Genomic DNA, 19,545 nt, shown 5'->3' with positions numbered 1-19,545 from the left:
GTATAGAGATCTATACAGCGTAAGCTTGTGAAATTCGCTCCCTCCCTCAATGTGGAGGAAGATATGAACAGCTTCTCCCTGCTCCCCCGTTATAAATTGCACAAACTGGGTTTTGGAATAAACAAAAACCAAGTTTATTAACTACAAAAATATATTTTAAGTGATAAGGGATAGTAAACAAATCAAAGCAGGTCACTGAGCAAATAAAACAAAACACGCAAACTAAGCTTAATACAATAAGGAATACTGGCTACAAATAATAATTTCGTACCCTAAATGTTGTTTCAAGCAGGTTGCAGAGTTTCTTGAAGGTAAACTGCATCACTTACAGCTTAAATCTTCAGGGATTCATTTTACAGGCTCACCTTTCTTGCCTGGGCTCAGCTCCTGCCTCCCCCAGATCAGTTTGTTTGTTTCTTCAGGTGTTTTCAGCAGTTTTCCTTCTTGGGCGGGGAGGCCGTGGAGAAGAGCCAAGATTAACTCACTCCCCAGCCTTAAATAGGATTTGCATATGGCGGGAATGCTTTGTTTTCTAATTTGACCCCCACCCCCTTCCCGTGGAAAAGTACCAGCATTTCAGGATGGTATCCTGTACCAGGTGACATGATCACATGACCCTGCAGTGTCAAAGCAGCATCCCAGGAAACTTCTCAAGAAGGAGGGACATTAATATCTTCAAAGTCCTATTGTCCTTCCTAATGGTCCATCCAGGCTGATTGCATACTGTCTGGTGGATGTTCCCCAAGTACACACACCGTTGTAATTGTTGCATAGTCAATATTCCTAACTTCGGATACAGAAATGATACATACAAATTGGATAATCACATTCAGTAAATCATAACCTTTCCAATGATACCTCACATGACCCATCTTGCACAAAACACATCTGTTTTGCCCTATTCATATCATAACAATATTTCTATGAAGAATATGGGGCATAATGTCACAGACCCTTCTTTCTTTTGCCCTGCCTCAGCTCCTCCCATTCGTTTTGGGAAGCAATGGTCTTCATTCTAATGACATGTCCGGTCTACCTAAGTTGTGCTTTCAGTAACATTTCCTTAATGCTGGTTGTGTTTCCTCTCTCAAGGACCTCAGGGAGCGTGTGTGAAATTGCTTAAGCTGTTTAATGTGCTATCTATAAAGAGTCCATTTCTCAGAACCATACAGGAGAGAGGTTAGGACCATTGCACTGTAGATCTTCAATTTGGTGGAGAGACGAATGTTATGTTGGTTAAAGACTTTTATTTGAAGTCGGACAAGGGCCTGGCTGGCTTTTCTGATTCTGGATGCAATTTCCTTATCAAGGGAACAGTCACTAGAGATGGTGCTGCCCAAATACTTGAACTGGTCCACATTTTTCAGTTGTGTGCTTTCGATGGAGATGGCTGGCACTGGGGCATTGGAATGAGGTGCTGGTTAGAACAAGACTTCTGTCTTGCCAATACTGGTAGTAAGGACAAAGAGCTGGGATGCTTCAGAAAATCTATCAACAATGACCTGAAGGTTATGTCATGTCTATGGGCCATCAGAGCACAGTCATCTGTAAAAAGTGCTTTGACAAGCAGGGCCGGCTCCAGGGTTTTGGCCGCCCCAAGCAGGCAGGCAAACAAACAAAAAAAAAAAGCAGCCGCGATCGCGATCTGTGGCGGCAATTCGGCGGGAGGTCCTTCGCTCCGAGCAGGAGTGAGGGACCGTCCACCGAATTGCCTCTGAATAGCTGGACGTGCCACCCCTCTCCAAAGTGGCCGCCCCAAGCACCTGCTTGGTAAGCTGGTGCCTGGAGCTGGCCCTGTTGACAAGAACTCTCTCCAGTGTGGTCATAGATGATTTGTATGAACCTTCTTGGACAGCCCAGTTTATGTAAAATAACCCATAGACCCTCTGTTGACTTCAGTTCCATGTTCTGCTCTAAACATTTTTCCTGGACTTACCTTACCACAAAAATCATGTCCGTAGTACTGCAACCTCGTCTGAAACCACATTGCGCTTCAGGTAGATTCTCAGATATGTTCACAATGAGTTTGTTCAGTAGATGTGAACTGGTATTTTCCCTGCTGTACAGAAGAGAGAAATATCTCTGTAGTTTTTGCTGCTTTTTGTTTTTAAATAGTGATACAATAATAGCATCTTTAAAGTCTTGTGGCATTTCTTCTTCTTCCCAAATGCTACTCAAGATGTTGTGAAACACCCCGATAGTCTTTGGGCCTGCTGCTTTGTACAGTTCTGCTGGAATTCTGTCCTTTCCGGATGCCTTGCCAGAGTTCAGTTGCTTGATGGCTTTCATGAGATCTTGATGGAGGGAGGTCAAGATCTTCTTTGATGGGTTTTTCAGGTATTACTAAGTAGAAAGTATTTAACAGTTGCTACTCAGGCCAGTTTTTCCATTTTTGAGAGTAAGACTTTGAAAAGGAATGTGCACCATTTATATGGTAGATAGGTGATTGATCCTTTACAAGTTGACTGCAGCCAACGATATTGCTTTGAATTTGCCATGACTGATGCAGCATGACAAAGAGCTAGCTTTTTAATCCTTCTGGTTCATCAAATGCAGTTAAGTTCTAATAATTAGGCCCAGATGGATGGTGCAGTGATGGACTAAAAGTATGACACTTTTTTTAAAACTGAAAAAATGTTTGTGTGTGTGGTGCCTTTATGGCTTCAGCGAGGTATCTTGGGCTAAAGTGAAATCAAACCTAAACACATTTTCCTTGGTATTTTTTTTTAAATGGTCCCATTATACACTGTCCTCCTTTAAATACCTCTGTCTCACTGAGCAATAGTAGATGGAGCTCATTTTGAGGCTGTCAGTCACTTTACTTTATTTCCCATGAAGGCTGCTTTTTATCAGTACATGGGTCTCCTTCACTGTCCTCAGGGAGCTGGTCGTGTACTTTCTCCCTCCTCTGCTGGTTCGGGAACGAGTGACCAATAGTGGAGCCTGGCTCTCTTGTAGTGCCACAAAATGCACTATGCCTAGGAATGAAACATTGACCTTGCTTTAAAATAAAATAGTGTCAGGCAATTCAGAAAACAGCAATCTGCCTACTTATCCACACAGACCACCAAGAACTCCTCCTCTTCCCACCCTTCTCTACCCTCCTCACTGTCTTTTCTTTGGTATTAAGAGTTGTTCAGGGTTTTGGCCCTTATTTACAAACACCTACATGGGATTAATTCATGTTACTTGAAGGTAACCTGAATTAATCCCAACCTGTTGCAATCTTCATAATCATGAGATCCATGACAGCTAGAACAGTGGAACTGACAACCTGAAGAGCAGAAGTTACACACACAGAAGGAACTTTTGTGACAATTGTTCCATACAGAGACTATCTTGTATTCACCTTGGTAAATTGGTAAAGCGCTCAGAAAGCATTGTGACACTGTAATATGAGAAATTAAATCTCTGAATAAAACCTGCCATTACAATTTACAGCCCAGATTTGCAGAGTTTGTCTCTAGAAACATTTTCAGAATTTCCAGAAATCTGAGTCTTTAGGAGTCCACATTTCTCTGCTGCCACCTTCCAAGAAAGGGATCAGAGGCTGGTTGGTGATAGGTGTTCGTATGCTATAGAGTTTCACAGTTAGCTATCTCCACAATTCTTTCTCCAGAAATCTAGCAACTGTGTAGTTACCTGGGTCACCCACCTCATCATCTGGGGTTTGAAAATGGCTGCAATTCTTGCTTTGGTAGCTGATCATTTTGAATATAGTATCATAAAATATTAGGGTTGGAAGAGACCTCAGGAGGTCATCTAATCCAATCCCCTGCTCAAAGCAGGACCAACACCAACTAAATCATCCCCAGCGGGGGCTTTGTCAAGCCAGGCCCTAAAAACCTCTAAGGATGAAGATTCCACCACCTCCCTAGGGAACCCATTTCAGTGCTTCACCACCCTCCTAGTGAAATAGTGTTTCCTAATGTCCAACCTAGACCTCCCCTACTGCAACTTGAGACCATTGCTTCTTGTTCTGTCATCTGCCACCACTGAGAACAGCCTAGCTCCATCGTCTTTGGAACCCCCCTTCAGGTAGTTGAAGGCTGCTATCAAATCCCCCCTCACTTTTCTCTTCTGCAAACTAAATAAGCCCAGTTCCCTCAGCCTCTCCTCATAAATCATGTACCCCGGCCCCCTAATCATTTTCGTTTCCCTCTGCTGGACTCTCTCCAATTTGTCCACATCCTTTCTGTAGTGGTGGGGGACCAAAACTGGACACAATACTCTAGTGCCGAATAGAGGGGAATAATCACTTCCCTCGATCTGCTCTCAGTGCTCCTACTAATGCAGTCCAATATGCCGTTGGCCTTCTTGGCAACAAGGGCACATTGCTGACTCATATCCAGGGATATATCAAAGGAATGTGTGTGCATTTTTAAGGGAGGGGTCCAGTTTTATTAAAGGCTGGTCAACCTGCTTGGAAGGCCAGATCACATCATCCGTTTTTAAGCAGAAGTTCACGTTGATATAAATGGTACAATATGACCTAATTTCTAACTGATTTAATGCATATTTTGTGATGTAATATGCTCCCAAACTTCTACCACTTCAGCTGTGCCTGGATTACTGAAACACTTTAAGTGCTAGCTTTATACAGCGCATTTTATCTTCTGTTCTGTGATCCTGCTTTCCTGAAAGAAAAATCTCAACTAATTTGGGTGAGTTGGCAGTTAGTGGGGCATCTTAAAGTGTGGTTTGCAGTGCAGTGTTACAGAAATGTCCTTCATGAGGTCAATGGCAACCTTTCAGTGTTTAGCTTGCTTTCCCATTCTGCTGTGTAGGAAAATAAGAAGCTTTCATTCCTTTGGTTGTCTATCAATCTCTGCCAACTTATCTGTGCTCCTGCATTGTAAAAGGATGGTGTGGGGGAGAAACTTGCATTCAAAAGATAAATGCTGTCTAAAAGGGTGTCATGAGGAGGGAGAAAACTTGTTCACCTTAGCCTCTAAGGATAGAACAAGAAGCAATGGGCTTAAACTGCAGCAAGGGAGGTTTAGGTTGGACATTAGGAAAAAGTTCCTAACTGTCAGGGTGGCTAAACACTGGAATAAACTGCCTAGGGAGGTTGTGGAATCTCCATCTCTGGAGATATTTAGGAGTAGGTTAGATAAATGTCTATCCGGGATGGTCTAGATAGTATTTGGTCCTGCCATGAGGGCAGGGGGCTGGACTCTATGACCTTCCAGTCCTAGAATCTATGAATCTATGAATGTTATGCTGGGCAGAAGGGTGCCATGGATTCTTCTCCCTCCGCACAGTTGGTGGATAATCTGATTCCTGCCAGTAGATGAAGTGTGTGGACTGTCAGTGCTCATCTTGGTTTCTCTGAAATGCAGCAGTCTCTCTCCTGCAGCCAGGGGTGGCTCCAGGTATCAGGACAGCAAGCCGCGGGGGGTGGCATGCCAGTCTCCGTGAGGGCGGCAGTCAGGCTGCCTTCGGCGGCATGCCTGCGGGAGGTCTGCCGGTCCTGCAGTTTCGGCGGCAATTCAGCGGTGGGTACGGCGCACCGCCGAAAGCCGCCTGACTGCCGTGTTTGGGTGGCAAAATACATAGAGCCGCCCCTGCCTACAGCTGGCTCCTGCTGCCTAGAAATGTACAGATATTTTAGCAGTAAAATAGAGAGTTGAAAAATCTATCTTCTAAAGTAAATATACATTGTAGTCAAATCATACTTTATTCTTTTGAGCAATTTCTCTTAATATACATCATGGTCACGCGCTCTTAGGAACCTGAACTGAACTGGGGCAGTGGAGATGGAGGAGGTGCATTGCCCAAGCAGTGGTGCTTACAGGTTTTATTCCTTTAAAAGGTTGTGGGGCTCAGGGGGAGGGGCACTGCTTGCTACACCTGCTTCAAGAGGTATAACCCACACTCTCGAAGTACAGCTATCAGAGTATGTGTAGGGACACAGACTTTCTTCCTGTTCCCAGAATTGCCCTCAGCAGGGGTGGCTAGGTCTGCCAAGCGTGTTGGTTTCCCCTGCTGCCCTTTGCATCACAGCCTTTGGGGCCAGATTATGTTTGGCCTCCTGAGCAAGTGATTTGGGAGGGGGCTCTTTCTGCTGTCTTTTCTCCCTTCTGCCGCAGCACACCTGTACAAGGGAGGCCTCACTTAGTCCTTAGCACTTATGATTAAGTTCTGCCAGGAATTTCATGGAGCTCATTATCTTGTTTAAAAATGTATATCGTGCTAGAAGATTAGGACACTTGTGTGGTATTGTATTGGAATTGAAATGAAATTGGCTCAGCTGAGCTGATTCCATTTATAATTAAAGCAAATGGTGACAGAAATCTTTGGGAGTTCAAAACATTTCACCCAAACTAGATGCAGTCCAGCTCTTTGGGGAAAAAAAAAGTCAGTCTGTCTCTCTCTCTCTCTCATATATATTTTTATGGGGACATGAGTCATTGCTAATATCCTGATTCAGGTAGTGCGGGACGAGAAGGATTTAGAAAGGATCCAAGCATAATACCTTGAGCTTTTAGACAAAAAACACTCCTAGTTGCATTTGTTTCTCCTCATTTAGCTGCAGCCTGTTCGCCAAGATGTTTTTCAAGGAGGATCTGCTCGGTGTTGGCAAAGGAAAGTATCTTATTTCCCAAGCGTGCTTATCGTTCTGTCCTTGACAACGATGGGAAACTGAATTGTGAAGGGAACTTTCAGCACGCTTTTTTTTTTTTTTTTATAATTTAGAGGCAAACATGAGAAAACTCTCCTCTGCAATGCATGCAGCATTGTGCTGGCTTCCTGTGTGCCCCATCACACAAAACAGATACAGCTTTCCAAAAGTGCTGTCATTGCAGCCTTTAGGCTTGAGGAGGGGAAAGAAGGAAAGGGAATTAACATCCTGAGCTAAACCCATGATTCAAACCTTGTGTCTGAATAAGTGGTGGTTGGGAAAACAGTTTGATGAACAGACAGCAAGATCTTCACTAGTGTAAAAGTCACTCATAGCTAAGGCTACGTTTTAGTAACGGATATTTTTAGTAAAAGTCATGGACGGGTCACGGGCAGTAAACAAAAATTCACGGCCCGTAACCTGTACTTGTACTATATACCCCTCACTAAAACTTGGGCCGGGTCGCCACAGATGCTGGGGGGTGTGTGGGTGGGGGCGCTGCAGGTGCTCGGGGGTGGCCCAGGACCCCCGCTGGTGCTGGGGGGGGGGGAAGTGGCGGTGTGCAGCCCGGGACCCCCGCTGGTGCTGGGAGTGGGGGGTTGGCAGGGCTGGCAGGTTCCCTACCTGGCTCTGCGTGTCCCTGCAGCTCCAAGGGAGAGGGAAGGCCAGGGGGCTCCCTGTGCTGCCCCCACCATGAGCTCCAGCTCCGCAGCTCCCATTGGCCAGGAACCGCAGCCAAAGTGAGCTCCAGGGACAGTGCCTGAGAGCATGCACAGCACATGGACCCACTGCCCCCTCCACCTAGGAGCTGCAGGGACATGCTGGCTTGTTCCGGGGAGCCCCCCGAGGTAAGCGCCACCCCACATCTCAACCCCCATCCCTGAACCCCCTCCCACACCCAAACTGCCCCAGCAGCAGCTGGTGCGGCTGGCCCAGGAGCTGCCTGATCTGCTTGGGTAGCCCTGGAGCCAGCCGCACCAGCTGCTGCAGAAATCATGGAAAGTTACGGAATCCGTGAATTCTGTGATCTCCATGACAGACACACGGCCTTACTCATACCAAATATAAATACAGTAGAAACCTCAGAGTTACGAACTGACCGGTCAACCACACACCTCCTTTGGAACTGAAAGTACACAATCAGGCAGCAGCAGAGACCGAAATAAATAAATAAAAAGCAAATGCAATATAGTGCTGTGTTAAACGTAAATACTAAAAAAAAAAAAAGGAAAGTTTTAAAAAAAAGATTTGACATGGTTAGGAAACTGTTTCTGTGCTTGTTTCATTTATATTAAGATGGTTAAAAGCAGCATTCTTCTTCTGCATAGTAAAGTTTCAAAGCTGTATTAAGTCACTGTTCAGCTGTAAACTTTCGAAAAAACCACCATAATGTTTTGTTCAGAGTTAAAAGCACTTCAGAGTTACAAACAACCTCCATTCCTGAGGTGTTCGTAAACTCTGAAGTTCTACTGTTGTTCTTTCATTCTGTCCCAGATAAGTATACAATATTCCTGCTGGTTTGTATAAAAATGCTACTTTGGCATTGGAGTAATGGGCAGTCTAGATGAGGAGAACAAACAGAGAATGAGGGGAGATGCGAAGAAAGGCAGAAATAGCTAATGCCTGGCCGTAGAGCTCTGTTAATATAAACATTAACCAGTTTAATAGAGGGAAAGAAATACAAATGTAATATTTTAAGATTCAAAAGTAGTACAGGATCCTTTCCAATTCCGTCACCTAGCGATGACTTGGACCTGATGCTGTGCATTTTTGCCCTAAAAATTACTATGGGGGAAGCTTTCTACGTAAAAAAGGCAGAAAGATCCTTAACTCCTATTGACTTCCCATGAGAGGTAAGCATCTCACTGCCACTTGTGCTTATGGAAATCTTCCCCTGTGACTTCATAGCTACTCGGTCAGCTACATACGACAGAGAAAATCATAAAGTGAACTAAAATTCTGATTTTTTTTTTTCATGTAATCCACTGACATGGTCAGGCACAGATTTAATTTCTGTGTTTCCATCCACAATTGCTCTCTGGCATGGAGGAAAAAAGGAATTAAATAGATATAGTGGAAATATGCATAAAGAAAGTTTATTTTCTTGCAGCAAAAGCTAGAGAATAATTTGTTGCCAAGTTTTATTCTTTCATATGTCAGTGGAGAGCTTATGTCTGGTTCTAGACATATAAAATAGTGTTTTCTAGAAGTCATAAGAACAATTAATGTCATTAACAGTGTCAACTGTGCTTAATTCTGCATTCCGTGCACACCCAAAAACTCTTGTTCAAGTACATTAGAAGTCTTGGGTTATTAGTGTGTAACCAGTTGTGTACGGAGCAGAGAGGAACTTGGAGAATCTCTGGTTTAAAATAGCTTGCCATAATACAGTCAAAGAAATAAAGGTCTCATACTGCATTTGGTAATTGTGCTGTCTACCCCTCAGCCAGTGTGTAAACAGGATATTATATGCATTAAAAAATTAGCAAGATATTAACATATTTCAGTATCACAAATGTAACATAATTCAATTATGTGCTCTTCTTACTTTTGTCTTTTTTTTTTTTTTTTTTTTGCTAAGTCAATTAAGTCTTGAAGTTTCATTAGCGCTGTAACTGAGAAATACAATACTAGGATCCTTTTGTGCACAAATGACTTCATAAGTCACCACCTGCCAGTTGGCACTCCAGTGAGCCCAGAACTTATATGAAAAGATACTGAATTGAATTTATTAAGACCTTGATAAATAGCAGGGAAAGTGCAAAAAGTGTAACCAGAGGAAGATGTGCTGAAACCTTATGCAGTTTCTGGCTGCTGTCCCTCTGCTAATTTGTGCTACTTGATTTCATTCATTTGTCACATGAAACTCATTCCTAACTGCACGGTGGAAATCAGTTGAAATGTAGAGGATTCACACATCCAGAAATAAGTAATGCGTGTTCATTTCTAAACAAAATCTAGAGGTGCCGACCATTAAGAAAGTGATCTGAATTCGATTTTTAGTTGGCAGGATGAATTCTGAGGAAATTTTAAATGTTGAAGTGGTCTTCTTTAAGGTCCATGAGGATAGCTTTGTACCATATGCCTAGATCTTCAAAATTGGGCGTGTATAAGTTTCGGCACCCTTTTCTGGAAATCTCAACCCAGGCTTTTTACCTAGTTTGTTTTTTAGAGCAAGGATACATCTAGTGAGTGCATGGGACTGGGCAAGGCTTGGCCTGGACTTTCGTTGTCCCTCTGTTAAAAAGTATATACAGGAGAGTCCTCTTTTAGTTAATCAGCGTGTTATTTTTGTTTTGTTTCTTCCACCACCAAACAGCTTGTCTATAAGTAGAATTGCCATTTGTACATTGCAGTGTATTGAAACAACGTGAAACTTCCATTTTGTCCTGCTGCAATCACTGCAATGGAAGTAGTGCTTGCAGAAACATTTACAAAAACTGCAATTGTGAGCCTCTTATATAAGAATATATAGGAACAGCCATGCTGGGTCAGACCAGTGGTCCATGTAGTCTAATAGCCTGTCTTCTGACTGGTCAGAGCCAGATGCTTCAGAGGAAATTAAATAGAACAGGGCAATTATCGAGTGATCCATCCCCTGTTGTCCAGTCCCAGCTTCTGGCAGTCAGAGGTTTAGGGACACACAGAGCATGAAATTGCATCCCTGACAGTCTTGGCTAGTAGCCATTGATGAACCTATCCTCCATGAAATTATCTAATTCTTTTTTGAACCATTTATATTTTTGGCCTTCACAACATCCCCTGGCAACGACTTCCATAGGTTGACTCTGCTTTGTGTGAAGAAATACTTACTTATGGTTGTTTTAAACCTGCTGGCTATTTAATTTCAACGCGTGACCCTTGGTTCTTGTGCTATGTGAAGGGATAAATAACACTTCCTTATTCACTTTCTCCACACCATTTGTGATTTTATAGACCTCTATCATATCCCTCTCAGTTGTCTCTTTTCTAATCTGTACAGTACGGTATCTTTTTAATCTCTCCTCATGTGGAGGCTGTTCCATCCCCTAATCATTTTTGTTGCCCTTCTCTCTACCTTTTCAATGCTAATATATCTTTTTTGAGGTGGGACAACCAGAATGGCACGCAGTATTCAAGGTGAGGGCATATCTTGGGTGTATATAGTTTATATTCTGATATTTTCTGTCTTATTATCTATCCTTTTCCTAATGGTTCTTAACATTCTCTTTGCTTTTTGACTGCTGCTGTACATTGAGCAGATGTTTTCAGAGAACTCTCCACGATGACTCTGAGATTTCTTTGAGTGGTAACACATAATTTAGACCCCAGCATTTTGTGTATATAGTTGTGATTATGTTTTCCAATGAGCATTACTTTGCACATGTCAACATTGAATTTCATCTGCTATTCTGTTGCCCAGTCACCCAGTTTTCCGAGATTCCTTTGTAACTCTTCACAGAGAGCTTTTGACTTATCTATCTTGTGTAATTTAGTATTGTTTGCAAACATTGCTACCTCACTGTTTATCCCCTTTTCTAGATCATTTATGAATATGTTGAACAGCACAGGTCCCAATACAGACCCCATGGGGACCCCATTATTTACCTCTCTCCACTGTGAAAATGGACCATTTATTCCTACCCTTTGTTTCCTCTCTTTTAACCAGTTACTGATCCATGAGAGGACCTTCCCTCTTATCCCATGACTGCTTACTTTGCTTAAGAGCCTTTGGTGTGGGACTTTGTTAAAGCTTTCTGAAAGTTCAAGTACACTGTATTATGTGGATCACCCTTGTCAACGTGCTGTTTTGACAATCTCAAAGAATTCTTATAGATTGGTCAGGCATGATTTACATCGCAAAAGCTGTGTTGACTCTTCCCCAACGTATCATGGTCATCTATATGTATGATGATTCTGTTCTTTTTAGTTTCAACCAATTTGCCTGGTACTGAAATTTAGGCTTACTGGCCTGTAATGCCAGAACACCTCTGGAGCCAGGAGCCTTTTTAAAAATTGGAGTCACATTAGCTATCCTCCAGTCATCTGGTACAGAGACTGCTTTAAGCAACAGATTACATACCACAGTTAGTAGTTCTGCAATTTCATATCTGAGTTCCTTCAGAACTCTTGGGTGAATCCCATTTGGTCTTGGTGACTTATCACTGTTTAATTAATCAACTAGTTCCAATAACTCCTCCATGGACACCTCAATCAGGGATAGTTCCTCAAATTTGTCACCCAAAAAAGAATGGCTCAGTTGTGGGAATCTCCCTCACATCTTCTGCGGTGAGGACTCTGTAAAGTATGCTTTTGGCCTTTCTGCAACAGCTTGTCTTCCTTGAGTGCTCCTTCAGGACCCTGATTGTCCAGTGGTCCCACTAAGTGTTTGACAGGCTTCCTGCTTCTGGTATATTTGAAAATATTTTTGCTGTTCAGTTTGTGTTTTTTGCTAGTTGCTCTTCAAATTCTATTTTGGCCTGCCTAATTATATTTGTACACTTGTCTTGCCAGGGTTTGTTCTTTTCTACTTTCCTGAGTAGGATTTGACTCCCGGTTTCTAAATGATGCCTTTTTACCGAAACCACCAACTTTAATCTGCTGTTTAACGATGGGGCCATGTTTTTGGTCCTCTTGCTCTTTTTTTTTAATTGGGGGGGGTATACATTTAGTTTGTTCGGAAGTGATGCAGAGAGCATCAGATATTAATTGTTGTGTTTTGCTGCTCCTTTTCCCCAGAGATCATCGATGACCTCACCAATTTGGTAGCAAATACGGATGACAAACTGCGCAGTCAAACCCGGCATGTGAAAATGGTGGACAAAAAGTCAACTTCCTGTGGTAGGAAATGGCTTGTGTTACTTCTATACTCATGTTAAATTCACAGGAACAATTTTATCCCTGGTGCCAAGAAGGTTGTATGTGCTATGGTTCCCCTCTTGATATTGTTAACTGATGAGATTTCAAATGTGTTATTTAATATAATTAGGCTCCCTTAAAGTATTTGACTAATTACCAAATTTTTCTGATTATAAATATAGCACTATACAAAATCAGTGCAGTACACATTAAATGGATTAAAAATGGATAACTGATTGATCTCAAAAAGTAACTGTAAATGGCAAATCATCATTCAGTGCTGGGAGGGGACATTTCTAGTGGGGTCCCACAGGGATTATATGCTGATCTGGTGCCATTGCTGGTGAAGTTTTCAGTTTACACCCAAATTGGTGGAGTGGTAACTAGTGACAGGTCAGTTCTACACAACGATCTGGATCACATTGTAAACTGGGAGCCTCACTTGAACAACACGTATTTTAATACCACTAAATGCAAGGTTGTACGTCTAGGAACCAAGAATCTACATCATATTAATAGGATGGGGGAGTGTATTTTGGAAAGCTGTAACTGAGAAAAGCACGCGGAGGTCGTGGCAGAAAATGAACTGAACATGAGCTTGCAATGTCATGCAGTGGCTGAGAACAAATGTGATCCTTGGATGAATATCAGATAGAAGTGGTGATACTACCATTGTGTATGGCATTGTTGAGACCATTACGGGATTACTGTGTTCGTTTGTGATGGCCACAACTTCCAAAAGGGTGTTGACAACCCAGAAAGAGTTCAGAAAAGAAGTAAGAGAATGATTTTGAGCTCTAGAAAACCTACCTTATAGTGAGACACTAAAAGAGATCAATTTATGTGGCTTAACGGTGAGAAGGCTAGGAGGACACTTGATCACAGTCAATAAGTGCCTATATGAAGAAAAGGTTTTGTTGTTGTTGATAGAGGATTCTTTAATCTAGCAGGCAAAGATCCACTGGCTGTACAAATTTAGATCAGATTAAGGCGTAATTTTTAATAGAGCGTAATTACCATTGGAACAATTTACCTAAGGACATGATGAGTTTCATTGGATGGTTTTTTTCTATGAGATGATATGCTCTAGTTCAGTCAGAAGTTATGGGTTTGATACAGAAATCACTTGATGAATTTGTACGGCCTGTGTTATGAAAGTTGTTAACCTAGATGATCATAATGGTCTCTTCTGGCCTTAAATGTATAAATCTGTGAATTCAATTGATCTGCTTGTTTTTAATCTGTTTAAGTGAAGCTCAGAATGCCAACTACAGATTAGTTTGTCGGAGGAGTACTTGTCCACCTAACCCAACAATTACCAGCTGTGGAAAGAATCATAGATATGACTGACATTTTTATTTTGTCATTTTTTTGTATGTTGAAACTCAATCTAGGCAGTCTAAACAAAATTAAACTTAAAGTAGTATCTGATATATTTGCTCCTTCCTGCCAATTTCTGTGGTTTTACATTTATTTTCTATACCAGTAGTTTTCAACCTGGGGTCTGCAGACTATGTCTAAGATTTCCAAATGGGTCTACACCTCCATTCAAAATTTGTTAGTGATCCGCAAATGAAAAAAGCTTGAAAATCACTGTTCTATATAACCATGGGAAACTGCCAAACTAAATGACAATTCAGGGGAAGTAGTGAAAATGACTGCTTATGGAATGCTATCAAACAATATCTAGTATGTCTAATAATTTCTCAGCTCTTAGATATATTTTCCCCCTTTCTGAAAGTTTCTTAATATAAATGTAGTATCCAGACAATGTTGCAAGATAATTAATCCCTCCCCAACAATTAAGTTAGCAACTGTGATGCAGGTTTTGAGAGCAAGAGGCTGTAAAACTGGAAAATTAGGAGGATCCACAGACTACCCTCTTACCTGTCGGCTTTGGAAAAGAAATTCTTTGGGTGGAGAGGTCTGCCTGCTGCAATATTGCCCTTTTGAATCTACCCCAGTGGGTCTTCCTGCGTTTGCATAATAATTTGTGCATACATAAACAATATACTAGCCTCAGCTAGCTAGTTACTCTTTGACTGTCTGATCATTAGGTTATCTTGTAATAACTATACTGGGCAGTACATACAGTAGAACCTCAGCGTTATAAACACCTCGGGTATAGAGGTTGTTCGAAACTCTGAAATGTTTGTAACTTGGAATAAAACGTTACGGTGGTTCTTTAAAAAGTTTACAACTGAACATTGACTTAATATAGCTTTGAAACTTTACTATGCAGAGGAAAAATGCTGCCTTTTAACTTTCTGAGATTGTTTTATTTAAATTTAAAGAAAGTTTCCTTACCTTGCAAATCCTTTTTTAAACTCTTCCTTTATTTTTTTAGTAGTTTATGTTTAACACAGTACTATAGTGTATTGGGAGGGGAGGGGTATGTTTGGTTTTTGGGGTCTCTGCTGTTGCCTGATTGTGTACTTCTGGTGCCAAATGAGGTGTGCGGTTGACCGGTCAGTTTGTAACTCTGGTGTTTGTAACTCTGAGGTTCTACTGTAGTTCTAACATGTTACTGTTAGCATTTCTCACTCATTCTCTCGCACCGCCAATCATGCCCAGCACCAAGAAATTTTAAAGTCAGAAAATGTTTTCAGTGTTGTTGTAGCCGTGTCGATGCCAAGATATTAGAGAGATAAGGTGGGTGAGGTAATATCTTTTATTGGACCAACTTCTGTTGGTGAGAGACACACGCTTTCAAGCTTCACAGTGCTCTTCTATGGGTTTGGGAAAGGTACTCATACTAAACAATCTGTTCAACTTTATGTTTAGCTGTGACCATCTGAGTACTTTCCCCAGAGCCGAAGAAGAGCTCTTACTTCACCCACCGTGTCTCTCTAAAGTTAGAAAAAGCTCGCAAATGAACATTAGCTTTTCTAAAGAACTGGCACCTCACAGGTAACTTTTCAGATCAGTTTTAGCAGTATGAGGCCCAATTCTGATCTCAGTGACATTGGTTTAAATGCAGACTAACCCATTGGTTTTCAGTAGCGTTACTTTGGATTTACCAAAAAATAATTGTGATCTTTGCATGAAAACAGTATCTTTGTTATTCCAACTCCTATCTGTTTCTGTCTGTTGTTCCTCATTTGAAATCATAATGTCTTTTTCTGACAACTGTTCTTGAAGAGGATTCTGACTTCAGCTGAGGAATAATCTAAGAGCATAATATAACGTATTAGTGTGTTTGACATGGCATCAGCAATATCCATATTGTCGAAGAACGTTAGCAGCCAATGTAGTAATAAACCAGAGAATCCCTGATGCAATCAGAACTTTAAATGAAGTTCACACACAATCTCAATGTTTCTGTAGCTGTCCTATTTCTGTGAACAGAATTTCAGGTTCCTTAATGGACTTTGTCTCCAATCAAGTGGTGGGATTTATGCGCTAGTCTTGTCTATGCATTGAGAGAGAACTAGTTTTAAATGAAGAGATCTGTTCATGGGGGCTGTTGCAAAGAGCTGCTACTTTCTTTTTACTGTCTCATTGGTCATGTACAATTGAGATAGAAGTATTAGGGTTTTTATTTTATTTGCCTTGAATTTGGGGTTTTATAAACACCTCAAGTGGAATTCTCAAAAACGCTCCACGTTGGTCTGAATATAATCCTAGTGAGGTCAGTGGTAAAACTCCCTTTGACTTCAGTGGGGGCAGAATTAGGCCATTGTTGAGTGCTTATGAAAATCCCAGCCTAGATTCCAACAAATTATGGCCTATTGTCATTTTGAGTGCCTCCCCTTGGAGGCCTAGTGACCCCCATATTGAAGTCAATGACAAATCTTCCGTTGATTTCAGTGGGCTCATGATTGAGCCCTTGGTCAGGGTGCTGTTTCTACTGAAATTGTTGTTGACAATCCTCTATCTTCCACAAGCAGATGATGTTTGTATGCTGCTTGGCTCTGTTTCATTTCCTTATAAGTGTATGCCAAAGGAGTATAGCTGATGACACTTTCCACTTCCATTTCCATTAAGGAAGTCTTAGCAGTTGCATTGTCATTCAGCTTTTACCATAATGGTCACATAAACCATTGATCAAGTAAGTAAAAAGCAACATAAGAAATATACTATTGATGTCTAGCAAGTGGGACAGCACAGGAATGGCTTAGTGCAAAATATTTGCTTTTATAATGGAATTATTCCATAACATTTTGTGGTCAGGTTTTCAAAGGAGAATGTGCTAAATTGCATCACTGTTTCTTTGTATTCAGAACTCAAAAGCAGTTGCAAATCATGATCTTTATACATTTGATTTTGTAGGCACAATAAACTACATACACAATTTATCATACCAATTTTGGGAAATTTTGGCTCTAAGAAAAAAACCTAAAATATGACTTTAAAAAATATTAAGGGTAAAATTCAAGTTGAGATGCTTCAAAAAAATCTCCAACTGGAGGTTTGAGAACACTAATGGAACAGGTTAATTTTGTATCAAAGACCCTGATGTAAAAATACAGGCACCAAATAATAAGGTCTTATGAATGCTAGCATAGAGGTCTGCTGTTGAGTTTCACATGTATAGATAAAGTTAAACACTGAATTTGGGGGGGGGGGGGGGGAAGAAGAATATTTGAATGGATCTAAAATAGGTCCACTGAATAACAAAGCAGATCTATTCATGGGGTTTTTTCGATTTCGTGAATTGGTGTGTGGGGGGGGGGGGGTGTTCTTTTTTCGGTAGAACTCAAGGTTAGACTCTAGTCCTGACCAAGGTCATAGACAAGTGCCCTAATGGGATGAAGTCTTCTAAACAAAAGATGGGAGGGGATTGGAGTCCATGTGATCCTATACCATTTCTCATTCAGAGGACACTCCTTGGGTGGTCTCCTATAGCAGGCTCTTGGAGTAGGATTAAGAAGAAAAGGCATATTTCTTAAGGAGGCAGCAAGGAATGGGATGGCTTCTTCGCAGTGAAAGAAAGTACAAAGAGAGGAGCAAGTTTTATATTTCTGACATCATGGTTATATTGTCTCATTCTTAACAGTGGTCTGGGGAGGAGCCTGTCTTCGGCATTGTTACTCAGGACTACTCTGAACTTCCAAGAAAATAAGAAGCAACCATGAATGAATTTACATACCAGTTGTGCCCTTGGCAATCTTTCTACCACTGTAAAATTAGATCTAATCAGAGAAGTGGTGGTCGGTCAGGGTTTGTTTCACTTTTAGATTTTCTCCTGTTCCACAAGGTGGCGTTGCAATCTAATAGCCTTTCTCTAGGAACTCATTCGTTGATGGACCCAGTTAGATGTGTATCTAGTGTTCATTTAACTTATCTTTTGATAAAGGTTTCTGAAGAAGTTGAAACTATGACTCTAGCTATTGTAAAGTAAGTTGGGAACAGGCTTCCTTTTTATCTTAACCAATCGCCAATTAATTTGAATTTTATGGCAGCGTTTTTGCCAAACTTGCTAGTTTGTTTTTAGTTTTCGGGAGGTTTCAATTATTTTAGAATAGAGTAGCCTGGATTATATAAGGTTTCCTCTAGAAAGTAATGATTCATGCAGACTCTGGCCTTTTCCTGCCAGACTCTACGATCCCTCTGTTCTCAGTAATAGTTATTTTTGCCATGAACTTAATTTGCTTTATAAATAATGGATGACAGTTACTCGGGTTTGTTCCTCTGACGTACATTGTGTGTTTAGATGAGCAAGTCTCCGTCAATTTATTTATTTATTTTTAGAGCAGTGGAGAACTTGGTCTAGTGTGACATTAAATCAACCTTTCCTGCACTCTGTTTCTCTGAAAGGTTACACCAATATTCTTCCAGAAAGCTGCCTTGGTTCTGAGTCACCTGTCTGTGCTTGAAAGTGATTAGTTTTCTTGGCCTGGCGAGTTGTACTTTCTGTGTGTGTGTTTTTCCTCTTGAGTTTCTTCCATTTTTAAGAAATGCTGTCCGGAAAGGTGTTTCATGTGAACGACTGAGACAGAATGCTACAAACAAAAGAAGTGTATTGTGTACAAAGCGCAAATTGGATCAGCAGCACTGCTCCCTCAACAGGATGGTGTGGGACAGGGAAATCGAAGCCTCCACTTTCCTGCTGTTTAGCACTAATGTTAAAATCGGTGTATTCCATATAGCAATGCCATGTTAATCATTTCTCATAATCAAGGAATCTGAACTTCCCCTGCAATGTAGCTAAAAGACTGCAGCATTGTATTTGATGCAGGGATGGATTAGAAGAACCTAGTTTATGCCATTTTTACACACATGGGCACACGCACAATCAATTACCTATGGCAGTTACTCGGGTTTGTTCCTCTGATGTACAAAATATAACAAAAGGCAAGTAAGCTGCAACACGAATGGAGGTTCGGTTCAAGTTTTAGCTTTCTTGTCTTTTGCTGTACATTGTCTCTATACAGTACATGGTTTCCTTCTTTCCTCCTTGTATTAGAAACATCATCTGCATTCCTTCTCTAATCTGTTTTATGTTACTTTATATGAAAATAGATTGTAACCGAACTGTAAAGCATCCATGCACAGGTTTTCCACTGCTTTCTGTAGCAATGCTCACAAACTGTACAGCTCACAATAGAGAGGAAGGATGGTCCACTAGCCTAGGACTTGGGAGACCTGAGTTCAATTCCCTGCTCGGCCACCAACTGCCTGTATGATCTTGTCCCCAAGCCTCACGATACCTCAGTTCCCTATCTTTGAATGCAGACAATAGCACTGCCCTACCTCACAGAGGTGTGTGAGGATGCATACATTAAAGATTATGAGGTACTCAGATACTATGGTAAAGGCAGCCAGGTAACCATCTGTTTCTGTAGGGTGCACTGTTAGGATGTTCGGACACTATTCATTTATATTGCAGTACGGTAGAGGCCCCATTTTACGCACACATGATAAAAAGGCAGTCCCTGCCCGAAGGAGCTTACAGTCTAAAAGACAGCAGCAGGTTCATCTAAAAGTGCAGTGCGGAATGGGGAGCTGGTGGTACAGGAGCAGCGACAGGAAAGGTACCTCTTGTAGCAAATTGACATGAATGATTTGTCACAACATTCACAAAGGAGGACAGAGAACTGATTCAGGAGTCAGAAACACGTGTTCCAAGGGGTGGAAGA

General features: G+C 41.4%; 1 protein-coding gene across 3 annotated transcripts in view; it reads left to right on the top strand.

Moving 5' to 3' along the window:
* Nucleotides 1-19,545, top strand: part of STX8 (syntaxin 8) — a 161,464-nt gene that overhangs the window by 93,016 nt on the left and 48,903 nt on the right. For all 3 annotated transcript variants that reach the window (XM_034789683.1, XM_034789682.1, XM_034789685.1), the window contains exon 7: nucleotides 12,344-12,445. In XM_034789683.1, coding sequence (XP_034645574.1) covers nucleotides 12,344-12,445 — 102 coding nt within the window. The remainder of the gene's footprint in view (nucleotides 1-12,343; nucleotides 12,446-19,545) is intronic.

The sequence above is a fragment of the Trachemys scripta genome, chromosome 14, assembly GCF_013100865.1.
Source record: "Trachemys scripta elegans isolate TJP31775 chromosome 14, CAS_Tse_1.0, whole genome shotgun sequence".
Taxonomy (NCBI): Eukaryota; Metazoa; Chordata; order Testudines; family Emydidae; genus Trachemys; species Trachemys scripta.
This window is presented reverse-complemented; position numbering and strand designations above follow the sequence as displayed.